The following is a 26,684-nucleotide window of genomic DNA, read 5'->3' as shown; positions in this document are numbered from 1 at the left end:
GGTTTATGAGAAGGACAAAAGACAGAGGCAGGGTAGAGAGTGTCTAGTGAGGAAGAAAGTGACGAAAGAAGAATGGATGCAGCTTCATAAGCAGACTAAGTAGCAAAGGATGAATGGGAAGGTAAAGCAGAAATGCATGAGGAAACAAAAAGTGGAGTGGTCTCTGGAGTGGGACCCGCCAAACATGAAGCAATAACAGCAATGGAGAGTGCTCCAGGACAGAGGAGAAACCTGCACATGAGACTCCTGTGCATCTGCAGACATATGTGCCTGACAAAACAGCCCCTGCAGCAGGACCCATGGCAGTGGGTACCAAGATGGGCTGAGACAAGCAGATGTGGCCAGGTGTTGGGATTACAACACCCTTCCAGGCAGTGGCAGCTTCTGAAACCCTGGCGGCATACGTCTGTAAAACTGCATGGGCTGTGGTCCCAGGTTGGAAGGCCAAGCCCAAGCAGCTGATGACAACTGGAGACAGAAAGGAGATGGCCCAGGAAGGACACTCAGCAAAAGAAAATGATAACCGGAGCACAGGCGAGGGAGACAAGTCCCATCAGCATGGCCACACTTTAGTCTCACAATTTGCAAAATAAAAAAGGCCATGGCTGCACTGGCTTGGCAGGCTGAACAATGTTGGTCTGGCATGTTGCCCACAGCTACACCAAAGGTTCAGATTAATTTTAAACCTTCCAGCCATATCTTCTTTTGCTTTGCCTCAAAATTACCAAAATTGTATTTTGGTGACAAAATCTCCCAGAAGGTAAGTTAACCTGCTTGCCTTCTGAAAATCTGGCAGAACGGAGTATATAAACATTGTTTCCCTTGTATGTAAGTGTACTCACGGGCTGACCATTGCCAGCCCACCAATTCCAAGATTTGGGCATGTTATCCAACCAGGTTGAACCCAAAAACACCCAAACACTCAGTTCCACAACCACAGAAAGGCTAGTTCAAACCATTATAGAGGCTTGCGTGTTGGCAAACAAGGTGTGCAGAATGGCTATTTTAGACCAGTCTTGTGATTTCCTGAACAAAGGAAGTCCTTAAAACAAAATGGTTGTGGGTAGGACATTAAAAAAAATAAAAAGAAAGCCAAAACGCCATTAGTTTCCCAACGGCTCCTCTAAAAGTACATTGTGCTCCTTATACCTTTTAATAGGCTTGCACTCATGATGAAGCCAAAACTAAATATTCACCAGCATTGGAACTTTCATAGATTCACATGGTGTGAATATTCCCTGTCGTCAGGCTGGTAATCCTCTGTAAAATAGAGCAGTTTAAATTAAACTGAAATTTCAGTCACTTTAGTGCTCTATCGCCGTCGTTTTGGGTCATACTGCCCACAGCCAATTGGGAAACACCCCATGAGGCTGAAGAACGTCTATGTGGAAGATCACCACGAGGAATGCCTCTACTGCCTTCACTCGCAGCACGTCATAAAAAAACTGCACGATCTGCCAGTCGTTCTAGTCCAAGACGCTGAAGGATCGTTCTCGCCGCCTCGTCGCTTGGCTGTAGGACGGCGGCGTGGCCTACGATTAGGCTTAGGTACAAAGTCATGCTTCGTTAGGGCAGGGCTGGACGACCCAGCAAACCACCTCAAGTAAGAGGTACAGATCTCATGACGACCAAGCTATAAGCAAGAAGAGGCAGAAGGAAGCCTCAGGTGATGGCCTGAGGCCGTTGCACAAGGACCGGCCCCTCACAAAGGTCGGTACCCAAGGAGCGCCAGGGTGAGGAAAGGAATGAAGCCCTTGCCACCGCCCCAAAGAAGCATCAAGTTCGAGGTTCAGCTCCAAGTCTGGTGAGCATTCCTCTCCAACTTTATTGCGGTCGGCTTCAAAGCTGTCTTCATCGCACTTCAGGTTGTCTACGCCGAAGTCATCAACCGCAGCTTCCTCGTCTGCAAAAACGGCAACAAAGTCTGCAGACTTATCATCGACGACGAAACCATCTAAAACATGGTCAACGACAAAATCTTCTATTTCGTCCTCTACGAAACCCTCGACTCCAGGACCATCATCGACCAAGACGACAAAATCAGCATCAAACTCAGCCTCGACAGCTACAACCACAAGCATGTCTACAACGGGCGCTTCTTTGAGCGTACCGTCGTCTGCAACACTGTCGAGGAGTCAACAATCTCGCCAGTCCCTTGTCGCTGCAGCAGTTGGCCCTGAAACAAGCACAGACAAAGCAGAAGCGGATTGCCCAAGAATTGTGTATCCAAACCTGGGGGTGGCTCTACTACCAGGTAGCCTTATGGTCCCTAAACCCAGTCTTACACAATTGGAAGAGGAGGAAGCTGTTGTAATAGTGGAAGCAGCCATCACCTCCTAGGGTTCTGCAACAGAGGAGTCCATCTCGGGGTCAGGAAAACCTCGTTAGACCACTACCTTTAACACCCCGGCCGTCAGAGAGGGTGATGCAGCCTCCACAGCAACTTTTGCCCCAATGGTATCCTATGCTGTCAGCAGGAGCAGTCCAGCATCAACCACCATGCCCTCAGAGGAACATATTGTTGGATCTTTTATCAACTCTGACAACTTTGGTGGCAACCTTGCATGCACTGCCCTTGAGAGCACCAGTTGCCCAGCAAGCAAAGAAGGGCGGAAGCCCCAAGACCCTCCACAGAGAATTACCAGATTCCTCGCCCCCACCAAGCCGCAAGTGCACCGGTTGGCACCGGAGTTACTGACAGATGAGGTAGCAGACACGGAACATGAGGAGGACATGTCTCATACTCATTCCGATACTGACGAGTTTGAGGATTTCGTCACTGCAGATGGTGAGCCAGATGAAGTTCCTCTCAGGTACTTTTGCCCCATACGAGATCGGAGCATTCCATGCGCTCATGTCTAGAGCATCCACAATGTTCGGTTTAGCTCCGCAGGAGCAAAGAAAGGAAAGCGTTTTATACCAACGCAGAGAACAGGACTCTCCCAGGCACCTAATTTTGTACACCGACAGGTATTCTCAGAGTCCTATTGTTGTATTTGATGAGAGCTGGTAGTATGCGAACCATCTGGATAGGGCCTCCAGCAAGCTTAGTGGGGCCTTTGAGTGCCTTAGCAACATCCTCAGGTTTGAAAAAGGTTTCATCCACCACTGTAATGCTGGCCCCAATGTCTGTAATGGCAGTGGATTCCTGACCATTCACAAGTACACTGTCCTTGTAATATTCTTTGGTATTATCTGGAATAGTTATACATATCTAAATTCTGCTGTCCCACAGACCCAGGGATGCTAAAGAAACACTGGCAGAGACTCCAACGGGGTCTTCAGCCAGTAGATGAAAGTTTCCACTTGCTATATGAACATCTCACTTAGGGATGAAGGCTAATGAGGCAGTGTGGACCCCTGAAGGTGTACCCTTGCATCTGGGATCCCCTTTCACATGATCAGTTGACCCACAAGTATAACATTTTCCAAATGTTTTGACAAATAGGTGCTTCTGCTGACCTCCCTCTGGTTTAGCACCAGAGGTTTTGCTAGACTGACCTGTTTTCCCATATGGTTTACCCTTGTTTGTGGCCCTCTTTTGGATGGGAGGTTTTAGAATTCTCTTTGTCTTCTGTCTTGTGAGTGACCCCAGAATCTTTGTGAGTGACCCTGTTTGTCATGATCCACAGAACACGCCCCTTTTGGACTTCCTGGTCCCTATGACAACGGGGTTTGCACTCCTTGGTACTCCCAACATGGCCGTCTAACGTGGTACGCTTTCCACCAGCCTCCACGTCAGATGCAGCGCATTCTACAAATAGACCACGACCGCGGCCCCGCGCTTTCATCGCTATCGCTGGTAGTGGCTAGACGTGTGCTCCGTAGTTCGCTGAACTATTCTCCTGTTCCTAGTTTCCGGACCCTCTAAATCCCATCTCGCTTCCTCCCTCTTCTCTCTACCTTGCTTCCCGGATTTCGTGCCGTCTCGTTTCCTGGACTTCCCGGAGCCTCCGAGTATTGCGGAACACTGAACGCACGCTGGAGCCAGAAGAGGCTCGCGCGGGCCTGTACAAAACCCGATCCGTGTGCAAGAAGACTCCTCCCAAGAAATCCTGCAACGATCGATCTCAGGTGAAAAAGGGGGAAATCCGTGACAGTTTGAGATGACAAACGACCGAAGTTGACTTTAACATGGAAGCGGCCATTCAGGATCTCATGCGTGGCATGCAAGAATTAACGACCGAGGTGCAGAATTTAAAGGCGGAAAACGCTGCATTGAAACAATTAGTTTTGTCCCGTGATTCTGCCACAAAGGAAAGCGTACTACTGGGCGGCATTGTAGACAAATACGATGGGTCTGCAAAAACCCTTCGTGGATTCCTTTATTCCTGTTTAGTCCACTTTACCTTTCAACCCTACTACTTTTCAACTCCCAGGGCTAAGGTGGGCTTTATAATCTCACACCTCTGCGGAAATGCACTAACCTGGGCTACACCTTTGGTCAATTCTGGATATGCCCTCCTGGATGATTACGACGGATTTATGCAGGCCCTTAAGACCATGTTTGATCGCCCAGAACAGGTCTATAGCGCCCAGGAACATCTACTTGATTTTCAGCAAGGATCCCAGGACATGCTTACATATGTAACTTGATTCAAACAATTGGCTAAGGAAGCGGATTGGTCTTCAGAAGCAAGTTTTACTCTTTTCCGAAGGGGACTAAATGAAGAGATAAAAGCCGAATTAGCCAGAGTGGCTCGGCCAAGTTCATTCCAGGCCCTTATGGATCTTGCCATGCAGATAGACTTTTGTACCCAGGAAAGGAAGGCAGAGAAGAAAAAGTCCAAGATGCCCATCCAGAAGGTGTCCTTTGAGACCCTCTCGAAACCTGAATCTACTCCAGTCTCTGTCAACGATCCAGAACCCATGCAAATAGGGGCTTTCCGTGGACCCATATCGCTGCAAGAGAGGATGAGAAGGATCCATACGCGGTTATGTATGGATTGTGCCTCGGATAAATGCCTAGTTAGAGAGTGCCCTCTAGCCCCTCCACGGCGTTTGGGAAACGGCAGCTCCCGATCCTAGATGGAGCAAGGCTTCGGGAGAGGGATGTTTGCTCCACATCTATTCCATCCTTGAACTCTCCTGGACAGAACAACATAGTGATTCTACAGGCCTTCCTATCGCCATCCAAGAATGAGACCTACCCCATTTTGGCCTTGGTGGATTGTGGGGCTATGGGAATATTCATTGATCAAGATTGGGTCTTTAGCCACCACATTCCAATACGAAACACGAAGCATCATGCAACCTGTGGAGGCGATTGACGGAAGACCTCTCACTTCAGGACCTATAACCTTGCAGACCAAAGAGATCCAACTCTCGATAAACCATCACTAAGAGGTGATCAAATTTGACATTAAGTCGGCTCATTACCCCATGGTACTGGGCATGCCCTCGTTACAGAAACACAATCCATATATCAACTGGGCAGCAGGATCCTTGTTTCTTGGTTGTGAGTTTTGCATGTCTCACTGTCTATTCCTGGATTCCTCCTTGACATCTTCCGAAAACATGCAATAGACCAGCAAGGCCCCTCATGGTTTCTAATATCATACAGGTTCCTAAGGCCCATCAGGAATACGCTGATGTGTTTTCAACTGCTATAGTCCAGGCCCTACCCGCTCGCAGACCTGATGACTGCGCTATAGATACAGAACCTTCAGCAGTGATTCCTTTTGGAAGGATGTTCATTCTATCCGAACCGGAAAAAAGGGCCCTTCGAGAATACTTGGATATTAACCTTGAAAATGGCACCATAAGACCATCTAAATCCCCAGCTGGAGCTTCGTTGTGTTTTGTTCCCAAGAAAGACACTAAAGAGCTTAGACCTTGTCTTGATTATCGTGGATTAAATCAATGCATCCTTAAGGACCGCTACCCCTTGCCCTTAATCTCTGATATACTGGAAGCGATGAGAGGAGCTGTAATCTTCACTAAATTGGATCTCAGGGGTGCCTACCATCTGATCCGTATTAGGGAAGGAGACAAATGGAAAACAGCCTTTAGAACACCCTTTGGTCACTTTGAATACTTGGTCATGCCCTTCGGACTTGCTAATGCCCCCGCGGTCTTCCAACGTTTTATGGATAAGGGTGTTTTCTGACATGCTGTTCCTCTTCGTCATTGTTTACCTGGACGATATCTTGATTTACTCCAAGGACCTTCTAAAGCATGAAGAGCATGTAAAGGCAGTCTTGCAACGGCTACGTGAACAAAAACTCCTAGCTAAACCCGAAAAATGCCTTTTTCATGTCACTTCTGTTCATTACCTAGGATTTGTCCTTAGTCCAGAAGGAATTGGAATGGACCATTCAAAGGTAAAAGCCATACTATCTTGGCTGGTTCCTACTTCCGTGAAACAGATTCAATCCTTCCTGGGGCTTGCCAATTTCTACCGGAAGTTCATACCATCCTTTTATGAGATAGTTCAACCGATCATTGCTCTCTTGAAGAAAGATACTCCCTTTCTCTGGACCTCAGCTCAAGACAAGGCATTCCAACGATTAAAAACAGAGTTTACTCAAGCCCCTATCCTAGCTCAACCTGATATTAATCGACCATTCCTAGTGGAGACGGATGCCTCTAACTACGCCATAGGAGCAGTGCTAAAGCAGGAATTCAAGGACAAATTGGAGCACCCCATTGCTTACCTTTCACGAACCCTAACTCCCAGCGAGACTCATTCCGTCTTGGAAAAGGAGCTGTTAGCCATCCGCCAAGCCTTCACAGAATGGCGACATCTACTTCTGTGAGCTAAACATCCTGTCCAGGTCCGTACGGACCATCGAAATCTCCAAGTTCTACAATCTTTGGAGTGTAGGAACAGTCGTCAAGCCCGTTGGGCCTTCTTCTTTGTCCAGTACCAGTTCCACATCCATCATGTCCCTGGATCACAGAACATAATTGCTGACGCCTTATCTCGACGTCCTGATTACAAAACTCTTGAAGATCGGGCCTACCCAAAGATGAAAGTCTTTGTAGCCCAAGCAGTCAGTCTCCTGGAAGATATTTGAATGCAAACCCAGTCCTCTGAGATCTGGAAAGAATTCACAGGGAAAAATAGGTGGAGTCTTGGAACTAGAGACGGGTACCTGTTCAAGCACAATGCCCTGGTCATTCCCACACAGAGACTGCAACTACGGATCATTAACCTCTGTCATGACACTCTTCACTCCGGGAACCGTAGCGTCACCAACACCCTCCGTCTAATACAAAGACAATTTTGGTGGCCTAAAATGAAAATGGACGTTCAACGGTACATTCAGGCCTGTGCAGTCTGCAATCAAAACAAGCATGATAACAAGAAACCGGCAGGTCTCCTATTTCAACCTATGTTACCTTCTAGGCCCTGGGAATTCATTGCTACGGACTTTATTGTGGAATTACCACCATCTAGGGGCTATACGACTATTATGGTCACCATTGATTTATTCACCCACATTGCCCATTTTACACCCTTATACAAGTTGCCATCTTCCTCCAGAACTCACTGGCATTTTCCTGGAACATATATTTTGCCTTCATGGACTCCCTTCCAAGATCATATCAGACCGAGGACCTCAATACGTCTCACAATTCTGGAAACATCTATGTCGCATTCTAGGAATCCAACGTGCCCTCATCAGGATACCACCCACAGACTAACGGAGCTACGGAACGTTTGAACCAGACCCTGGAACAATACCTTCGTTGTTTCGCCACCAAGGTACAGGACGACTGGTCGCTCCTTATACCCGTGGCTGAATTCGCCTACAACAATTCTGATCACTCGGCAGTCAAGACCAGCCCTTTTTATTGCAGTCAAGGATTCCACCCGTCAGTTCTACCTTCCATTCTCCCACATCCCACACCAGTACCAACCGTCGACTCCTGGATTGAAACTCTCATCAACGTACACAAGGGAGCCAAAGAACATTTAGAAAAGGCCCGAACACACACCAAGCGTTATGCGGATACCAAAAGAAGACCAGGGCCTTCTTATGCCGTCGGTGATCAAGTCTGGCTGTCCTCGAAACTACTGCCTCGACATTTATGACCAAACCAATTGGCCCCCCGATACTATGGCCCCTTTTCCATAAAGGAAATCATAAACCCAGTCTCATTCCGGCTCAAGTTGCCAGACTCCTGGAAGAAGATTCATCCAGTTTTTCACACATCTTTATTAAAACCTTACAAACGATCCTCCCGGAAATCCTGCAGACCCAACCCCGTGGTTGTGGACGACCAGCTGGAATATGAAGTTTCCAGAATATGCGACTCCAGGTATAAACGGGGTCAACTCCAATACCTGGTCGAAAGGAAAGGATATCCTCCTAGTGAAAGAACCTGGGAACCAATTTCTAATCTGAATACACCTCGATTGCTCAGAAGGTATCATCTCATACACCCGGGCAAACCTGGTGGAACAGGTTTTCGGAGGAGGCATGCTGTCATGATCCACAGAACACGCCCCTTTTGGACTTCCTGCTCCCTATCACAACGGGGCTTGCACTCCTTGGTACTCCCAACATGGCTGTCTAACGTGGTACGCCTTCAACCAGCCTCCATGTCAGACGTAGCATATTCTACAAATAGACCATGCCCCCGCGGCCCCGCGCGTCTCATGGCTATCGCTGGTAGTGGCTAGACGTGTGCTCCGTAGTTCGCTGAACTATTCTCCTGTTCCTGGTTCCCGGACCCTCTAAATCCCATCTCCCTTCCTCCTTCTTGTCTCTACCTTGCTTCCCGGATTTCGTGTGCCGTGTTTGTGTACACCTTCCTCGTTTCCTGGACTTCCCTGAGCCTCTCAGTATTCCGGAACACTGAATGCACGCTGGAGCCAGAAGAGGCTCGCGCGGGCCTGTACACAACCTGATCCTTGCGCAAGAAGACTCCTCCCAAGAAATCCTGCAAGGATCGATCTCAGGTGAGAAAGGGGGAAATCCGTGACACTGTTGGCAACCCACAAGTCAGCAGCCTTTGCTAACTTCTTGCGATCAATCTTTTTAGAGTCAGCCAAGTGCTGTCTGAGCTCAGGAGAGCAGGCATCAAAAATAGATTCCAACAAAATAGTTTTCTCATTCCTTCAAAGGAGTTCACTCTTTAACCCTTAATCCAACCATCTAAGTTTTTCAAACATTCACACACCCAGGTAGTCCAAGGGGTACCATCAGTCTTTTTGAGGGTCCTAAACCTCTCAAGGTATTGGGAAGGAGTTTTTTTCCAAATCTAGCTATCAAAGCCAGCTTCACATTCTCAATTTCCGATCTTTAAAGTTCCCCATCCTGTGCAACTTGGGGGGGTGGGGGGGGGAGTCTAGACAAAAGCTAAGGAATCAACTGATTCCCTGTGAGACCATGATTATATTCAAAAGCACCCAACCAATCCAAAATATCAAGTTTCACATCATACATACCCACTGCTTCTTTGGGCAGTCGAGGCCTCTTTGGACTGGAAGACCTAGAGGACTCTGGGATAGAATGTTTTCAAAAGACAGTTTCTTCTTTTCAAGAGCACGCTGCATTTCTAGTTCCCTGAGTTTGATGTCCTGATGTTTGGTTTCAGCTTGGATTTGTAATCTTTTGAACCCCAGTTCAAGTCTCTCAAGAGACACACTTTCTGGACTCAGTGATGGACCTTGTGGGGTTCCAGTGGATACAGGTTGGGGCAAAAGGGCCTGTTGAGGTAAAGAGGGGCTCTCTTCCTAATACTCCTCTTCCTCCTCGGACTCTTCCAAGACATTAGAGTTAGACTCTGAATTAACATCCTCATTTTCAGTTTCCAAATTTCCTGGGTTAGTAGGTATGAAAGGCCTACTACCCAGACTTTGATTATTCAACAATCTTGTAATCAGTTCATTTTACTTTCCTTTAACAGGGAGATTCCAGACTTTACACATTTCTTTCAGTTGATCTACTGTTAAAATCATCAGGGCTTCCTGTCTGAAGTTATCAATATTTGGCATGTTACAATTGCTGTTCTATTGGAGCTTAGCACTGTGAAGGTTTTAGTTTGAACAAAAAGCAAAGCAAATACCCACTGTAACAATTCTACAATCTATCCTCACTGCTGTGCCAACAGTGTTGGGTACAGATTTGGGGTAGTGCTCTTAGGAAGCACTACAACAATCTCAGCCTCCTGGTAATAGGACCCAACCTTTGGTATAAGTCTGAACTACACAGGTTGGTAGTGTGATAGAGCTGCCAGGCTTATCTCAAGAGGGGTCAATGTGACCAGTAGAGTAGTTACACCAAGATTCACAAAGACAAGTGTTCAAAAAAACTCTTAAACTCAAGGTTTCATGATAAAACAATTATTTATTTATTTACCAGTCATTTATATAAGCCTTCGTTAAAAGGGAACAATACTATAGCAACACACAAAATACCTTTAAATACACACTCTTAGTTCCTGAATAAGCAAGCACCTACTGGGGATGCCACACAGACACTCCTACACCCTCAGGTGACAATAATAGTTAGGACACTGTGGACATTGATATGTTACTGTTAGCATTTAGAATAGCACTGAGATGTGGCAAAGAAAAGGTTATTAAGAACAAACAAGGAATCACAAATATTCTTAAGCAGGCAAGTACTTTTCAACCCTCCCCCAGTGTTAGAGGAGAGAAGTCTTTCAGTGAAACAGGCTAGGCCAAAGTCAATTAGCAAACGTCTACGTAGCTGTAGCACTTCTTGCAGGTAAGTAGAAAAGTCTTTGCACAATGTTTTAGAAGTCTTTAGTGAAGAAGAAGAATCAATGTTGGGTCACAAGCTGTTAGGCTTGTGAAGAGTAGAAACAAAGAGGTAAGTTCTCTTAAGACTTTACAGTACCTTTGGTTAGAAGAAAATGCAGCAGATGACTTCTGTTCTATGCAGCTTTTCCAGATCCTGGTGTTCCTGGGCCTGAGTCGTGGGGACAAGAGGGAGGACTTCTGGGGACTCCTGCACTGCAATAGGACGGTTACCGGCAGCAACCAGCAATCTTCAAACTAGTGGCAAATGGTTTTTCAGCTCCTCGCGTCTACCATAAACAGCACCACCGAGGTTCCTGGATGTCGAGACTGACTTTCCTTGCATCGGGGGTCCAGCACTCTGAGGTGGCTCAGGCTCGATCAGTCCTACTTCCTCTGAGTCTGGAGGATATTCCCGGAGCTCTTGGGCAGCTTAAAAGAAACGCACACAAACTGGTGTTCCTCTCCCTGGTGTTTCAGATTTCAGCAGCAACTATGTGGAAATTCAACCAGCTCAGAGAATGATGTCCAGGTGGCTTACTTTGGAGTTGATTGTTCCCACCAACTCAAAGGGAGAAGTCGTCCTTGAAGAGGCTTCTCTGTCGATATGAAATTGGAGTTTCAGCACAGCAGCAGGGCTTCACTGGGCAAACCAACGGTCCAGGAGTTGCAGCAGGCATCCTCTTCAAGTTCTTCTTCGGATTCCTTCGTCCAGTGGTCAACTCTGCCTTCCATGCCAAAAAGCCTTGCCTTTTATGCAAGCTTCTCCCATTCATTCCAGCTTTGCTGTCAATCACCCGGCAGGGTGACTGTCCTTGCCGGACAGCTAGCCAGCCAATCACCTAGGAGTGCCTTCCGGACTCCTAGGAGACTAAGCACAGGGAGTTTCGGGCACCTCCCTCACTTCCTGCCCCCACCAGACACCCTGGAGCCAGAGGCAGGCTTTACTTGTGAATCCCGCCAAAGACATAACGAACAAAGGGACCAAACCTGGTTTGGCACGCAGAGTAAATCTCAAGAAATGGCGAAAAAAGAAGACCGGGACATTTTGCCAGAAATGGCACCCTTGGGTGCTTTACTCCAGCTGCGAACATAGCCCGGGGTGAAGACACACAGCGGTAGTAAAAAGTAAACCACTGCCACCAGCCGTTCATAGAGGAAAGGGTAACATAAAAATGTTACATGAGAAGCTAGACAAAGGGTATAATGTGTACCCCTCCAGCACCCTATTGTAAGATGGTGTGTGCTGGGTCTAGAAATGTAAAAGTGTAAGTAAAGTCAATTACACTTTACTGCTCTTGGAACCAGTAGTTATTCAAGAGAATGGGATTTAAACCTTTGGGGAAATCTGGAAGACTTCCCTGTAGCACTACACTGAAGGTGCTGTGTGCTACAATGTAAAAATATGCCTATGGAGTTTCAGACCGCAAAAACCAAAAACACAATATACATGAGTGGGGAAAAAGGGTCTCACTCTTTCCAGGTAAAAATGAAAAAGTCCTAAAGTCCAGCAAAAGAGCTGGGGGTCTCTAAGGTAGAGAGAAATTAGCACATTTCTGAGAATTCTCCCTTACACTATTTGTTTCCTAGCAGGCTGGGTTCACTCTCCTGCCCAGCCCTACTTGTCATATTCACCAGCGGGACTATTAGCTTATCTGGTGTTCAGCGAGGCATTTCTTCATGGCTGGTATTTACCCCTTTTCTTCCCTATGCAGCGTTTCCTCTAGTTCCCAGAGCCCGCTCCCCACTCTGCCACTACCTTTGTTTCGTGGCTGCTCTGCTTTCTTGCCGGGTTGCCTTGCTCTTGGAGAATGGGAGTGGTATGTTTGCTATGCTTCTTTCTGCCGGCGGATACACCTTTTGCTGAAGGAGGACTCTCCTTCACGCAGCCTTCCACCTTCCACCTGGAAAACTAACTGCCAGACGTTTCGTTCCACTGTTTTTCCTTCCACCATCTTGTTTGGTTCAGATTAGTTATTCCACTTCTGCTACTCCAACTGCTACTGCTGCTACTGCCCTCTCGGCTTCGCCTGCCTTCCCCTCTTGTACAGTGCTGGCTTTCTATTATTAGTGAATGCCTAGAGCGTTCATTCTGTTTCTCGTGGCTTCTTCTTACATCAGTCCTCCTCTTCCCGGTATCGTCCGTATGGGGTTATGGTTTTGTGATGCACAAAAGCATATCTTTATGTGGTCCTGGACTGTTCGGTTCCATGTGTTAATATCCCCGCAAAAATATCGCCATACAATAATATTGTCATATTTTTGCTGCGATATTAAGGCATACCTGATAACAACTGTTCGTGAATGGGGTAAGTGTATGTAACTAGCCATCAAGAAAGGGTTTTAAACCTTGGTTTGAACTTCTGCCCGGCTGCATCTTTCAATTATGTCCAAACCCGCATTGACTTCGATCATTTTGTGCGCAAACTACGTCTGAAAAAATTCTTTGCAATAAACCAATTTGCTACCGAGAAGACATCTAGAGAAGGATGTAAAACTGATTTAACCATTAACGATCTAGAAGCATTAACAGACTTGGCGAAACTAGAAAAAGAAATTGAGCCCGACGAAGAATGTGAAGAAAATATGATAGACCTCTTAACATAAGGACAGATTGGACCACTAAGAGCAAGCTCAAATTAAAATCTAAATTTAACCCAATGGCAAACCTGGGCAACAATATTGAAGCGTTCCAAACTCTTGTGATCGAGGATCTGAAACAATGTCGAAGGGTTAAGAAACCGAGATTCAAAGACAATTTGTCAACAAAAGAAAGGATGGCCTTGAAAGAACTACAAACCCTCACCAATTGTGTCACTAAGCCCTCGGCTAAAGGATGAAATATTGTCCTTATGAGCAAAGAGGATTACATTAAGGGGGCATACAAACAGCTGAATGACAGAAAAAGTTACGAAAGAATTGGAAGTAACCCTATCAAAGAGTTGGAAGATAAGGTGAACGTTTTCTTATGGAGTGGGAGAACCAAGGCATTCTTACTGAAGACAATCACAAGTTTCTGTCAACATCTAATTCAGTTATACCCACAATTTACTTTCTCCCCAAAGTGCACAAAGACACAAAGAAACCACCGGGGAGACCGATAGTTTCATCAATGGGCTGGGTCTTGGAAAATATGTCCAAGTATATCGACGAGGTACTTTTTCCTTTTGTCTCTTCCCTTCCCTCATACCTCAAAGACACTGCAGATTTTTTTAACATATTGACAACATGCCATGGGAACAGGATTACATTATGGCAACAATGGATGTGGTGTCATTGTACACATTCTTTGGGCATGAGTATGGCAAGCAAGCATGTGAGAAGTTTTTAAAGACAAGATCACTTAACTATTTAGAAGATGATGGTTTTAGAGATGATTGACTTGTGTTTAACTAATAACGTGTTTATTTTTAACACATTTTTCAGACAAGTGCAAGGCACTGCGATGGGCACAATCTTTGCCCCATCGTACGCAAATCTCACAATGAGAGCATGGGAAGCTTCCGATGTCTGGTCTCATCAAAATCATATGCTAACTGAGAATGTTGTACTCTGGCTAAGATATATTGATGATCTTTTTATAATTTGTAAGGGATCTGAGAGAGGGCATGGGTCGACTTTGTAAAATTGCTCAATGACAACGAACACAATCTTAGATTCATAGAAACATATAGTTGTATTTTCTTTTACTTTTTTAGATGTGAACATTAGAATTGTGGATCATACATTGACAACGGAACTACACAGAATACCGATCGGAACAAATACACCTTTGCATGCAACAAGTGGCCATTCAAAAACTTTGATCTGGAGCATATCTTATGTTGAATTCATAAGGATCAGACGGAATAGCTCGACTTTGATGGCATGCGATTTAGAAAGTAAAATTGCAGCAAAGGGGTTTTCTGATCAATGTTATCCGAAAAGGTCATTGGAAAAGCTTATATCAAAGCCAGAAAACAGGAGAGATCGAGCCTCCTCACAGGATCCAAAACAATAGCCAGAACAGAGAAAGATAAAGAAACAAGACTGATTTTGACGTTTGATAATGAAACATCGGAAATCAAATGCATACTTCAAAGACATTGGAAGATTCTTTTGGCCGACAAAGACCTTGCAAGAAATCTGAAACTGTACCCAGAAATAAGTCTCAGATGCAACTGTTCCTTGAAGGACAACCTGGTCCAAAGTTTTCTGAGAAACGATGCAAATGTGGCTTACAACACAGAGATTGGGTTTCTATAAATGCACAAGATGCAACTTTGAACTTTGCAGGTATGCAAAAAATTGTGCAGCCTACGAGCATCCGATTTTGGGCATCACAATCAAAATCATGGACGCAATTACGTGCAAGACCGAGTACGTGGTGTATGCATTGGGATGCGCCTGCCAGAAATGGTATATAGGCAGCACCAAATTTAAGCTGAAGAAAGATACGGATTCAGCAACACATAAGGGCTATCCGACATCAAGACCCAAATTACCCAATGGCCAAACATTTCAATGAGTATCCCGAGAACAATATGCAGTGTTTCTACTTCGTTGCACTTTATACTGATTTTACGCCAATTTGTTGAACATTTCATGACATTTTCCTCTTTTAAACAAAGTGGGTTTATATATGCAAAAAGTGTGACGCACAGAATGACAACGTTTTTTGACCTGTTCCAAGATGGCCAATCTCAAAATAGCCAGCCACTCAGTCTTCTTTCCATGGTGAACTTCCAGTCACATGGGGTATTTTTAAATGGCATTGAATGTGTGGATCACTTGTTGTGAACAAGCAGTGAGGTAACCGCGAAACGCGTCAATTGGGGCCATACACTATGGAGCACCACGATTTAGGTGGATTTTACTGACAGTCATGTGTTGTGCATGGTCTGTTGAATAAAGAGGACATTTTTCTATACAAACTGTTTTCCTGGGATTCTTCAGAGAACGGGGGAGTGCCTCTCAACCTGACTGTAAGAAAAACTGTCTCAACACATATATATTGATTGCAAATGTGGGCCAGAAGTCAATCAGGCTACCAATACTAATAGGGGAATTACCAGAATGAGAAGTAATGTACTGTAGGATTTTGCTACAGTACCTAATGGGTACTTAATAAAATAACTGTTTGCCTGTATACCATAATTCAAAGATAGCAAACAATTTTAGAGCTACTGAATGACTGTAGGATGGCATAGTGAGAAATGTGGTACACAAAGACTTTAGATTATGAAGATACTGCTTCGTTTGGGGGAGAAAGGAAGCCAGCGTTTAGGAACTACAATAGTGGGGCTCACAAGAACCTGGTTAAGGTAGCGAGAAGTTTGCTTTCATTTTTTATTATTTTTAATTAGTTTTTTCTTGTTATTATCTACCGTTTTGTTCAACCATTCGCTCTGCAACCAGTCTATTGGAGGATGTTGATTATCTGGCTATGGCTGGGCACACAAAACAATTTCTGAGTAGTCTCTTGGAATGTAATCAGCTTCAATGACACGATAAAAGGGAAAAGGTCTTACCCTACTCTGAAAGCTCTAAAACTGGACTTATCCGCAACGTTTGATTTGCTGGACCATAAACAGCGGCAATGGGCATTGGAACACAAGGGTGACTGCTGCTTAACAGAAGCTATCAGTTGGGTGGTTTCATTCCTGTCTGAGCGGGGATCAAAAATCCACTGGGGGGGATAAAGTCTCTCGGCCCATACCAATCAACTGCGGAGTACCGCAGGGGGCAAGTTTGTCCCCCCCTGCTGGTCAATTCATACCTTAGGTGTCTATGCGCTCAACAACATTGGAGCTCACTTTACAAACTATGCAGATGACACACAGTAGGTGGTGGAACTGAGTGGCTGTTACGAAACAGACACTCGCAAGATGGCAATGATTTATAACACTATTGAGAGCGGGATGAAAGCAAACTGGATGTGCCTGAACAGGAACAAACCCGAATTGATGATCTTTGGATCACACCAAGTGCGTGCTAAATTAAGTCAAGAATGCAAGACTTTCCAGATCAAAAACTCACCCATCAAAGTCCTCGGAAAAGTACAAACACTTGGGATCTACTTCGAGGCTTCACAGAGTGCAGATTCTCATGTTGCCAACCTGAACAGAACCTGCCAATACTATCTGTGACTCCTAAAACATATCAGACCATATCTGAATGAAAGAAAAATAGTGCTACCATAGCTAGAGCCACGGTCTTATCCAGGCTTGACTACGGAAATGCCCTACTGATAGGAGCAAATAATGGGTGTATTTCGCAGTTCCAAACCATTCAGAAGAACGCAGTAAGAATTGTAATGAAGTCTAGAAGGGAACACCTCACAGAAGACAGAAAAGCCCTCCACTGGCTGGCACTTAAGGATAGGACCACCTTCAAGGCTATGACTATGGTGCATCATTGTCTGTTTGGGCAGGCACTGGCCTATCTGAAGGAACAGATTACCCATTACATCCTGAGTCGCTCTCTGAGATCAGAAGCGCTGGGGCGGATTGTTTGTCATTCTTTCAAACGATCGAATGGTCTAGGCAAATCTTTCCATGTCAGAGCTGCTCTGATGTGGAACGAACTTCCGATACCACTAAGGCAAGATAACCATCGCATTGCTTTCAGGAAAGGACTGAAGACAATCATATTCGAATAGTGAGCTGACGGAGGTGACACGGAAGAATAAGAGGTAGCAGGCTGCTGTGCCGTTATATATGTATGTCTTTTGTCTAATTGTTGGCGCCCTGATGCCTTTGGGCTTCGGTGCGGTATAAATAAATACATTTTAAAAAACAACAAAAAAGAGAAATACTATTATTACAAGAAACCCACTTGACACAGGTGGTGACTGACGGACAGGATGTGTAAGGGTTGGATAGGGAAGGCTTTTGGCTCATTCTATAACTCTTGCTCGAGGAGGGGGTCTGTACCCTATACCACAAAAATTGACACGGTCTTATCCCATACTAAAGACAAGGAAGGTCAGTTGATCTCCACCAAATGTAAGATACAGGATACCGTAATTAATAACTGTAACATCTATGCCGACACAGGTGATGGTCAGAGAAGTTGCACAGACTCTCCAAAGCATGGGTTAGTTTATTATCATACTGGGAAGAGACTTTAATTAAGTGTTGGACCCATTATTGATAGGAACAGCAATAGATGGAAGGGACCTAGAGTTGGGCAATGCCTAGCCCTCAAAGACCTGATAAATGAAATCAGACTGATGGACATTTGGAGACTAGAGCACCCGACCACTAGGAAATATACCTTTCATTCAGCCCATGGTACATACTCCAGAATAGATATGATACCAACAGCAGGAAAGGTGACCAGTTATTTCCATACCAGGGCCATAGGCAGTATTCACATTTCAGACCATGCCCCTATATCAATGGAAATTTCACTCGATTATAACTTACAGCAGTAAAATCCGTGGAGAAGGAATACTTCTATATCACATGATGATGAGCTGGTTGGAAGAATTGTTAAAGAAGCAGCAATTCTTCAGTCGAACAGAGATGGACAAACCTGTGCGGGGTTATGGGAAGCCTTCAAATGCTATATGAGGCATATTGATTGCAATATGCTCCGGGAAGAAATAGACAAAGGGACAAGAGTTAAAGGCATTGGAATTAACAGTGAATAACCTAGAAAAGGATTTAATGTCAAATGCCTCTGTGAAGAAGACGCATACTAATTTTTTGTATTCGTATTTATGTTGTATATCGGAGAATGCTCTATCCAGGATATGCGGCAACTGCTATGAAAGCGGATAGAAATGTGACCACCTACTAGCACATTAACAAAGTACATGAAAATGAAAAAAACAATTAGCGCAATAGAAGACAGTAACCATCAATTGACTTATGATACTGCAACAATTAATAGGGAATTTATGGATTTCTACTCTAAGCTCTACACTTCTGAAAATGGAAAGATAACAGATCCCTGGATGAATACTTCCAAGATACACATTTCCCAAATGTGTCAGAGATTGAGAAGGAAAACCTGGAAGCGGGAATATCAAAGGATGACCTAAAAAGGGCAGTATTCCAATTTTAAATTCTGGTAAATGCCCTGATACCGATGGATTCCCTGTGGAGTTCTACCCAATTCTACCCAATTGTGTCTTTGAACTTATGGCTGACATGTTCAAGTCTTACCTGAGAAATGGTCTTTTACCAAGCTCTTTTCGACACACATCAGTTTCGGTATTGCTGAAGAAAGGCAGACCACCAAACCTGATGAGTAGTGTGATGAATCAGCCAAGATTCCCCGAGAAAACCTAGCCTGGCACCCTTCTTATGTGGCCAGGGAAAGGCTGACACTTTCTGATCCTGACCCCGGGGCTGGTGTCCTGCGGGAGGATCACATGGGGGGGAGGAGACGGGTCAGGAGGAAGGAAACCCCCCTTGTTCAACTCCCCCCCCCCCCCCCCCCCGAAACCCCACCCTTCTAATGGCTTATTGTAATACAGAAGAATTAAGAAAACCTAACTTTGCCATTGGGGACTTAAAGTCCCATAATTCCCTAAGTACCGGGACGAAGGAAAAGGCTAAAAATGTACAATGTTGCAGGAGTTGTCAGATCGTTAACTGAGAGGGTCTGTCTCTCCCAAATCCTGAAGTGCAAAGGCTGCGCAACGGGAAGTGAAGGCAAGGGAAGCTCTCTTTCCCTGGAGGCAGTCTCCAGTGGCTGGCGTGCAGCCAAGGGCCTCAAGGCTGTCTCCAGTGGCTGGCGTGCACCTGAGGGCCTCAGGAGCAAAAATAGCTCCAGTTGCAGGTGGAGTGAATGAAGGCGGACACAGAAGCAGAGGTCCTGTGAGCTGCAAGGGGACTGGAGGCGCACGTCTTACCCAGTGAATTCACATACTGGTAGTGACCCTGGAGCACTCCGTACCTGCTTGCGTGTTCAAGGCAGGCATTCAGCAAGAGAGCAGCACTCGCGTATGAATCAAAGTAGCTCTGAAAATAATTTGTAATACCAAACTATTGAAAAGCAGCAAACGCAGCACTCGCATGTGAGTGAAAGTGGTTCGCAGAGCAATTTTGAATACTGAATGATTGAACAGCAGCGAAAGTCTTGTATAACAAAATCAAATGACTATAACCTTAAATGTGTGAATCCACGGAAAACCTAGCCACCCTTTGGGGTGATATTGTTGATAATGAATACCCACAAAAAGTGACTAAACTCAAGGCCAATACAATCCAAAAGATATTGCCAACTGCATAAGGGGGCTAATGAAAGGTCGATAAGTTGTGAAACTTGTTGCCCATACTTTGTACAACATAGATTAAATGCTGGTATAAACTCCCAATGCCAAGGAAGAAGCAGAATAAGACCCTATACATGACTGTATTTGGTTACCTGTGCAGTGGTGAAACGAGTGACAAAAAGGCTGCCCTTCTGGGAAAAGATATTCAGAAGGAAAGGAGCATTATTTATAGAAGAGTATTAAAATTGTGAATCCTGTTTTCCCTAAAGAGTTGTTAAAAGTCTTGAAGCTGCAACCTGTTGAATACTGTGAAGCTGTTGTGAACCTTGTGTCAGTTGATCTTAACCACAAGGGCTCTTGTTGTGAGACGCTGCTCAAACAGGGGAGTATACCCGGATGGTTAACCTTTGGAGGAGTAGGCCAGGCATGGGAGTAAAACCGGTGGAAGTTAAGTTCTACAAAGTGGGCCTGACAGAGACCATTCATGTTGCTTGTTTTACTGAAGAAATAGCTGTGTAAAGCTGTTACCAAGATGTTGTATTTCTTTAGAATGTATAATTTGTGGCAAATCATCCTGATCAAGATAATTATTGTTGCTATTGATGAACTGCGAAGTTGTCCTTTTCTAAGGAGGATAAATCGTACAAGGAAGAGTAAGGGTCTTCTATTGTTTTTGTTGAATCAGTGGAGCATTGGAACTTTCTGTAGACCAATTGAAGCTGCAAAGAACTGTGTTGGAACTTTGTTGCAAGCCACGATTCCCTTATTTTCTTTCCTTGAACTGTGCAGCAGAATGCTGCTTGAAATGTGCAGAAGGTAATTCACTGAGGTCCTAAGAAGAGACTATTGTTACAATACGAAATCAATTATATTATTTTTAACTGCCATGAATTATTTCCTCATTTATTTATTGTATGTATAAGTGTGAGGGACACATATACTTTGTTAGAGTGTTTCCTTTCGTTTATTTTAGGCAGGGAAATCCATGTCCGGGTATAGATAGCGAGGTGTTTGTCCAACTTCCCAATTTAATATAATGACATTTGTTGAGAAACCTTTACAAAGTTTCACATTTCTGAACCCTCACAGTAGTTACAGACCCATCATTCTGATTAAGACTGACAACAAGATAAATAGCCAAAAGTCTGGCCTTGCGCCTCAAGGTGATGTTACTGAAACTGATAAACCAGAACCAGAGTGGTTTCATCAAAAGGGAGAGATACTGCAGTAAATATGAGAAAATTAATACTAACATTTGTGAATCGTAGATTAGACGCTAAGGTAGTTGCTCTGTCTCTGGATGCTGCAAAAGCTTTCAATAGCATTGAATGGCAATTCTTATACACAACTTTAGAAAGTAAGAGGTTTTGATCTAGCTTTTAATATGAATAAAACTACTATACACCAAACCTTCAACAACGGTGACAATGAACAGACTTTCATCAGGGATGATGGAACTCAAGAGAGGAACCCGACAGGGATGTCCTCTCTCTCCTCTTTGTAATCGCCAATGAAACCTTGCTGTGTGCACTGATAACAGATGCCAAAATACAGGGGGTCATGCATAGGGGATGTGAACAAAAACTATGGCTATATGCAGATATTGTATTATTTGTGCTTCAAGATTTAAATACATCGCTACCGGCCCTAATGGACAGAGTTGACAAGTTTTAATAAGATCTCCAGATTTAAAATCAATTGGCAGAAATATGAAGCCATGCCAAGGTCACAAAATCCAAAAAAGGGTTGATCTATCCAATTTAGGATTCCACTGGTGCCTGAAGAGAACAAAATGCCTTGGAATATGGTTAACAAACGATGTAACGCACCTGATGATAGAAAATATGGAGAATTTGAGGTCAACACTGAAGATGGACTTAGATTAGTGGTGCCTAATAAAGCTGTCACTATGGGGGAAAATTCAGTTCCGTAACGATGTATATAACTCCACGGATCAACTACTTATAAAGTATGGTTCCATTTCCCACAGAAAAATACAATGGGTAAAATTGACAGACAAATGCAAGAATCTTTATGGGACTACAAATCACCATGCCTAAAGCTGTAGAAATTGCAACTGCCATGCGATAGTGGAGGTTTGGGAGTACCAGATTTCAAGGCGTACCATCTAGCTTTCACAGCAAAGCACTTCATTCCTTTCCTTTGTGATCAAACCGATGATTGGACTAAGGCGGAGACATGTTTGAATACACCACTAGAACCAAGAGTACTATTGATGACAAGAAACCCTAAAGGAGGAGAAGCATCCACTCGTACAGAATTCTTGCAACAAAGCTGGATCCAGTTGTCAAAATGAATGGGTCACGATCCTCTTCACACAGAGGACTGTATGGGTAAACCCTACTGTGAAATGCGGGAAGACGATGATAGTTTGGCTGAATTGGCTGAGTGGGGTGAAATAGTTTGGGGACCCAATAAGCCAATAAATGGGTTTTCTCTAAAAGACTTCAGGAATAAATAGGCAATAACAAATATCGCCTACTTAAATTTTTGCTATGTCTCAAAAAAGTCATTGCGAAAAGTAATCTAAGGGCACAGTTATCTGAACTCAATACAAATTGACACCTAGCATCGAAAATGTACAACATCCTGTTAAAATGTAAAGGCCTGACTGATTAATTACGAACTACCTGGTCTAACAAACTGAATTCCGAGATGCCGGATACTAGATGGTGCAACTTTTGTACGACTATCCCTTTTGAGTTCCCTGAACATAGGTGAAATAGTTGGGCAAATCATGATTCTTAATAGAGTATATTGGACACCAGAAATGCTATGTAGGCTAGATATGGTAGACTGAGAGGCTTGTTGGCGATGTAGGTACAGAGTGGGCTCTTTAGAACACATGCTATGGGAATAAAGCAAAATTAGCTCTTTTTGGGGAGAAGTGGGAGGAGAAGAATCTTGAGAGCAAAGATGGACTTTGATTTTAAGACATTCATTTTAGGTTATGATGTAATTCTGGCTGAACATCCCTCTCTTCAAAATTGTTGGCTCTTTAGATCTGCACAAGTAGACAAAAACGTATTCTACGAGAATGGATATCCGATTAACATCTAGTCTCAAGAATGTATTAAGATGTCATTAACTCAGAGAGTAATTTTAAGATCGCAAAAGAAACACAAATGATATGATGAAACCTGGGGAAGTTTTACAGAGTTATGATTCTGTTCTGCACTATGAGGGGGAGGGGATGACTAAGCTTGGTGAAAAAAAAATATGTATATAATTTGTATTTTAATTTCTTGATATGCAATAAAGAACTAAATAAAAAAAGGTTATTTTTCCCACTGTTCATAGACTAGGTTAAATCCCAACGTAAAACTAGCCTGCAATTTTTGTGTTAACTTTACACTATTGTGGTGAGATAATTGAATTGGTCTCATCAACAATTGAGTCAGAAAAAGTATCTAGAAGCACCATTTGGTAGGGCAACAATTATTTTCTGGCGCTGTTTCCCCCAGCTTTTAGATATGCGAGGAACCTGTGATAACTAGGAGCAGCTTCAAAACATAGGGGGAAATTGAGACAATCTCACTCACGGCCACAACATTGATCAGTAGACATTTGTTCTTGTCTTCTCTCTGGAGTTTATCCTGCATGTTTCCTTTGATTCTTGTCCCTACCTTACATGTGCAAATCATCCTATTAAATGGTTACATGCATATACTGTCAATTTAAGGTGGACTGACCTGGCTGGTGATCTGACTCAGAAAAAAGGTTCAGATTTTCAGAATCGAGAGTGGTGCATGATTTCCCATCCCGCACAATGTCTTAATGACTTTTAGAAACAATATTATATAATTAAACAATGTTGAACAAATGTTATGGTGCAGCACCTGTAATCATTGTGGAAATGCAGTTGAAGTGGAGTACTATTTTGTGGCAGCATAAGCACCTTCATGAATCTGGCAAGGTATTTGGTTTGAACACATGTCTGATGCCAAGGTGTGAGGAAGGCCATTGTTTTATTGACTTGATGTGGTTGCTAGTGATGGAGGGGTTAATGTAACTTGATGGAAAAGCCCTTGTTGAGTCTCATAAAGATAATATTCTAGTCCCCTTTTCATGTGTGTAAGCTGTTCTAAACGGGGGCAGCGCTGACATTTGGCACAGATTTCTTGAAAGCCAATTCCAACATATATCGGCACACACTGATAAGTGATGTAGATGATTGATCAGACTGGCAAATAATGTGTGATACTGCCCATAGAATTGAGGGACTTCTATGGCAGATGGTCCACTAATGAAAGCTTACCAGGATTTGGGAGTGAGCTTTAATCCAACTTCTGGCTGCAATAAGTAATGTTCACATCTAAGAAGTTGTTTGCCTTTGTAGGTCACAGCAAGCTTCTATCACTGGCGTAAAAATGGCATGGAGAAGAGCTGGAAGTTTGCTGGAGTGGAGGCCCTTGTGGTGGATGAAGGCAGCTTGGTGTCCGTCCAGATCTTCAGTTCAGTTTTAAAGTTACTCTGTGAATATGCCAAACTGGCTAAACTGGTGATTCTTGGTGAGTGATCTAGCCTTTTCACTGTCTAGCCTTTAAGCTCACGAAGGAATTCTGCATGTCATGTAATTGGTATTTTATGTGCCCAAAGTTTTGTCCGGAAGGAAAGGCAGTAATTGGGAAATATAACCCGAGTAGTGGGGGCATTGCTGGTTAGTTAATGCCCCAGGGCATAAGTTAGAACCCTAAGGGAAGCAAGGGCTTTATCGTTGGCCCCGGGGCATTACCTGACCTGTAATGTCCCCACTGTGAGAGTTATATTGGTATTAGTACCCCGGCAGGTTGTACTAAGTGTTTTTTTCTCAAGTTGAGATGCAGCATGTTTGGTGTTCCTCAACTGAGAAAAAACTACAAAACAAGATGGTCGCCCGCCATGGATTGGGGAGAAGGGAACTACATGTAGTCCCTTGTCCCTTTCTATGGTGGCCATTTCGGGAAGTAGATGCGTGGGAACACAGTGTTCCTGCCGCTGGCAAGGGACATAGGAGCACAAGATAAGTGAGGAGGGGGTGGCGACGGGTTGGCAGTGTGGAAATTGGGGTTGGGGGAAGGAGGGGAGAATGGCATGCGGGGGCGCACATACCTGATTCTCGGCGAGGGAAGATGGCGGCCTCAAGCTCTGAGGAGCTACGGAGTGGGTGTTTACTGTGTAGTAAAGCCCCTGGTCAGAGCCTCCTGACTGGCTGCCAGGCTACTACACTCCCCACCCCTTTTGCCAGGTACTAATTGTGTATATTGCAGGCATAAAACATGATTTTGAATTTCCTTCAAATTTGGTGAATCCACACACTTTTGTGAAACAGGCATGTTTCTGCCATAGTTTTTCAAAAGGATAAACACTTTACAATTTGTGACCAGCCTGCTGTGTGCAGTTCCCATGATGTTCTGCTATTAGTACTAATGTGAACACTTTCTAATAATACATGCCTTTTTCTCCGCATACTCAGCAGAACTACTAACTGGGCTAGAGTAAAGGTTTTCATGAACAAACCTAAACAACTGGCTGTAAAGCAAACACTGCAGTGGCTTATTCATTGTGATGTTATATATTTTTTTAAATCTGTAGGAGATGTGATTGTACACCTGCACAGTATTGATAAACGACAACTTTGCGAAAACTCAAGTACTTGTAATGCACAAGGATATTTTGGAAGGTCTTTGCCCAGTGAGTCTTTGCTAGGGCCAACTGCCCCTACCCTTTGGGGCAATAACAGTTCACATGTTTTCAGATCTAGTCTTTGATAGGCCGACAGAAGTTGTGGATTCTCCTGTATGAAACTAGGAGCCTCTGCATCATCTGCCGTTTGATGCTTCAATTGTGAACTAATTCGCAGTACCTGCAATTCCTGCCAGAACCTGGTAACTCTATAGCAAAGTATGTCCTCCATTACAATGCTATATACTGATCTGTCCGGACAAAGGCACAGAGTCCTATGTGTGCCCAAGTAAACCATGTAGAAAATGTCATTTTAGCCCTGATGTCTTCTCAAGATGCACATGCATACACAGCATATGGCTTGAAGATGCAGATCTTAGAAATACATGACATTGGAAACAAAACCTTTAGCTCTACTTAATCAGTCAGCCACTGGTGGTGTAGGTTCTGGTCTCCAATGCTGTATAGAAATAGTAAATGTCCTGCTCGGTTGTCTTCTAGCCTTGTAGAAAATGATTGTTGGAATATAATTCCTTTTTGTGTAAAATTCTCTCAACCTGTGAGTCCCCCAGCACTTTTTGCCAGACTCTTGGTTTTTGTATCTGGCTGTGCTGATTGAGTGGAACCCTTTTCCACACTCACTCTGGCTTTTACTCTTTATTTGGGAACCTTTTGTATCTCTTTTGGATGCTCTCTTTTGTAGTTATGCTTTCCTTCAACTTTATGGCATCTGTAATTTCTTATTGCAGCACACAACACTTTGCAGTGTTGCTGGGAAGCTCCTTGAGCTTGCCTTTGTACTTTTCTGTGATAACATTATCGGGGCAGGGAGATCCTTGTCATCCACCCTGACCTCTACTTTGTGGCATCAGCACACCACACCTTACATGGAGTGCTGAGGGGACACAATGTATCAATTTCTCCACATATCCTAGTACAGGGGCAAGTTATCGGAGTGTCTGGTGGCAGTGGATATTTTTCTACCAACTTTTCTGAACTTGTGTAGCAGTCTGTCTTCGCAGCTGCAACAGGTAACACAGGGTAAACCATTCCCATAAAATTGTGGCTGTACTT

At 44.1% G+C, this 26,684-nt stretch overlaps 1 protein-coding gene across 1 annotated transcript in view; it reads left to right on the top strand.

The window, feature by feature from the left end:
• The window catches only part of HELB (DNA helicase B), a 785,178-nt gene that overhangs the window by 198,813 nt on the left and 559,681 nt on the right, over positions 1 to 26,684 (top strand). Inside the window, exon 5 of the mRNA XM_069629731.1 lies at positions 24,286 to 24,457. Within this exon, the coding sequence (XP_069485832.1) occupies positions 24,286 to 24,457 (172 nt within the window). The remainder of the gene's footprint in view (positions 1 to 24,285; positions 24,458 to 26,684) is intronic.

The sequence above is a fragment of the Ambystoma mexicanum genome, chromosome 12 (genome assembly GCF_040938575.1).
Source record: "Ambystoma mexicanum isolate Mex_15411 chromosome 12, UKY_AmexF1_1, whole genome shotgun sequence".
NCBI lineage: Eukaryota > Metazoa > Chordata > Amphibia > Caudata > Ambystomatidae > Ambystoma > Ambystoma mexicanum.
The sequence above is the reverse complement of the archived record's forward strand: the minus strand, read 5'-3'. Positions and strand labels throughout refer to the sequence as shown.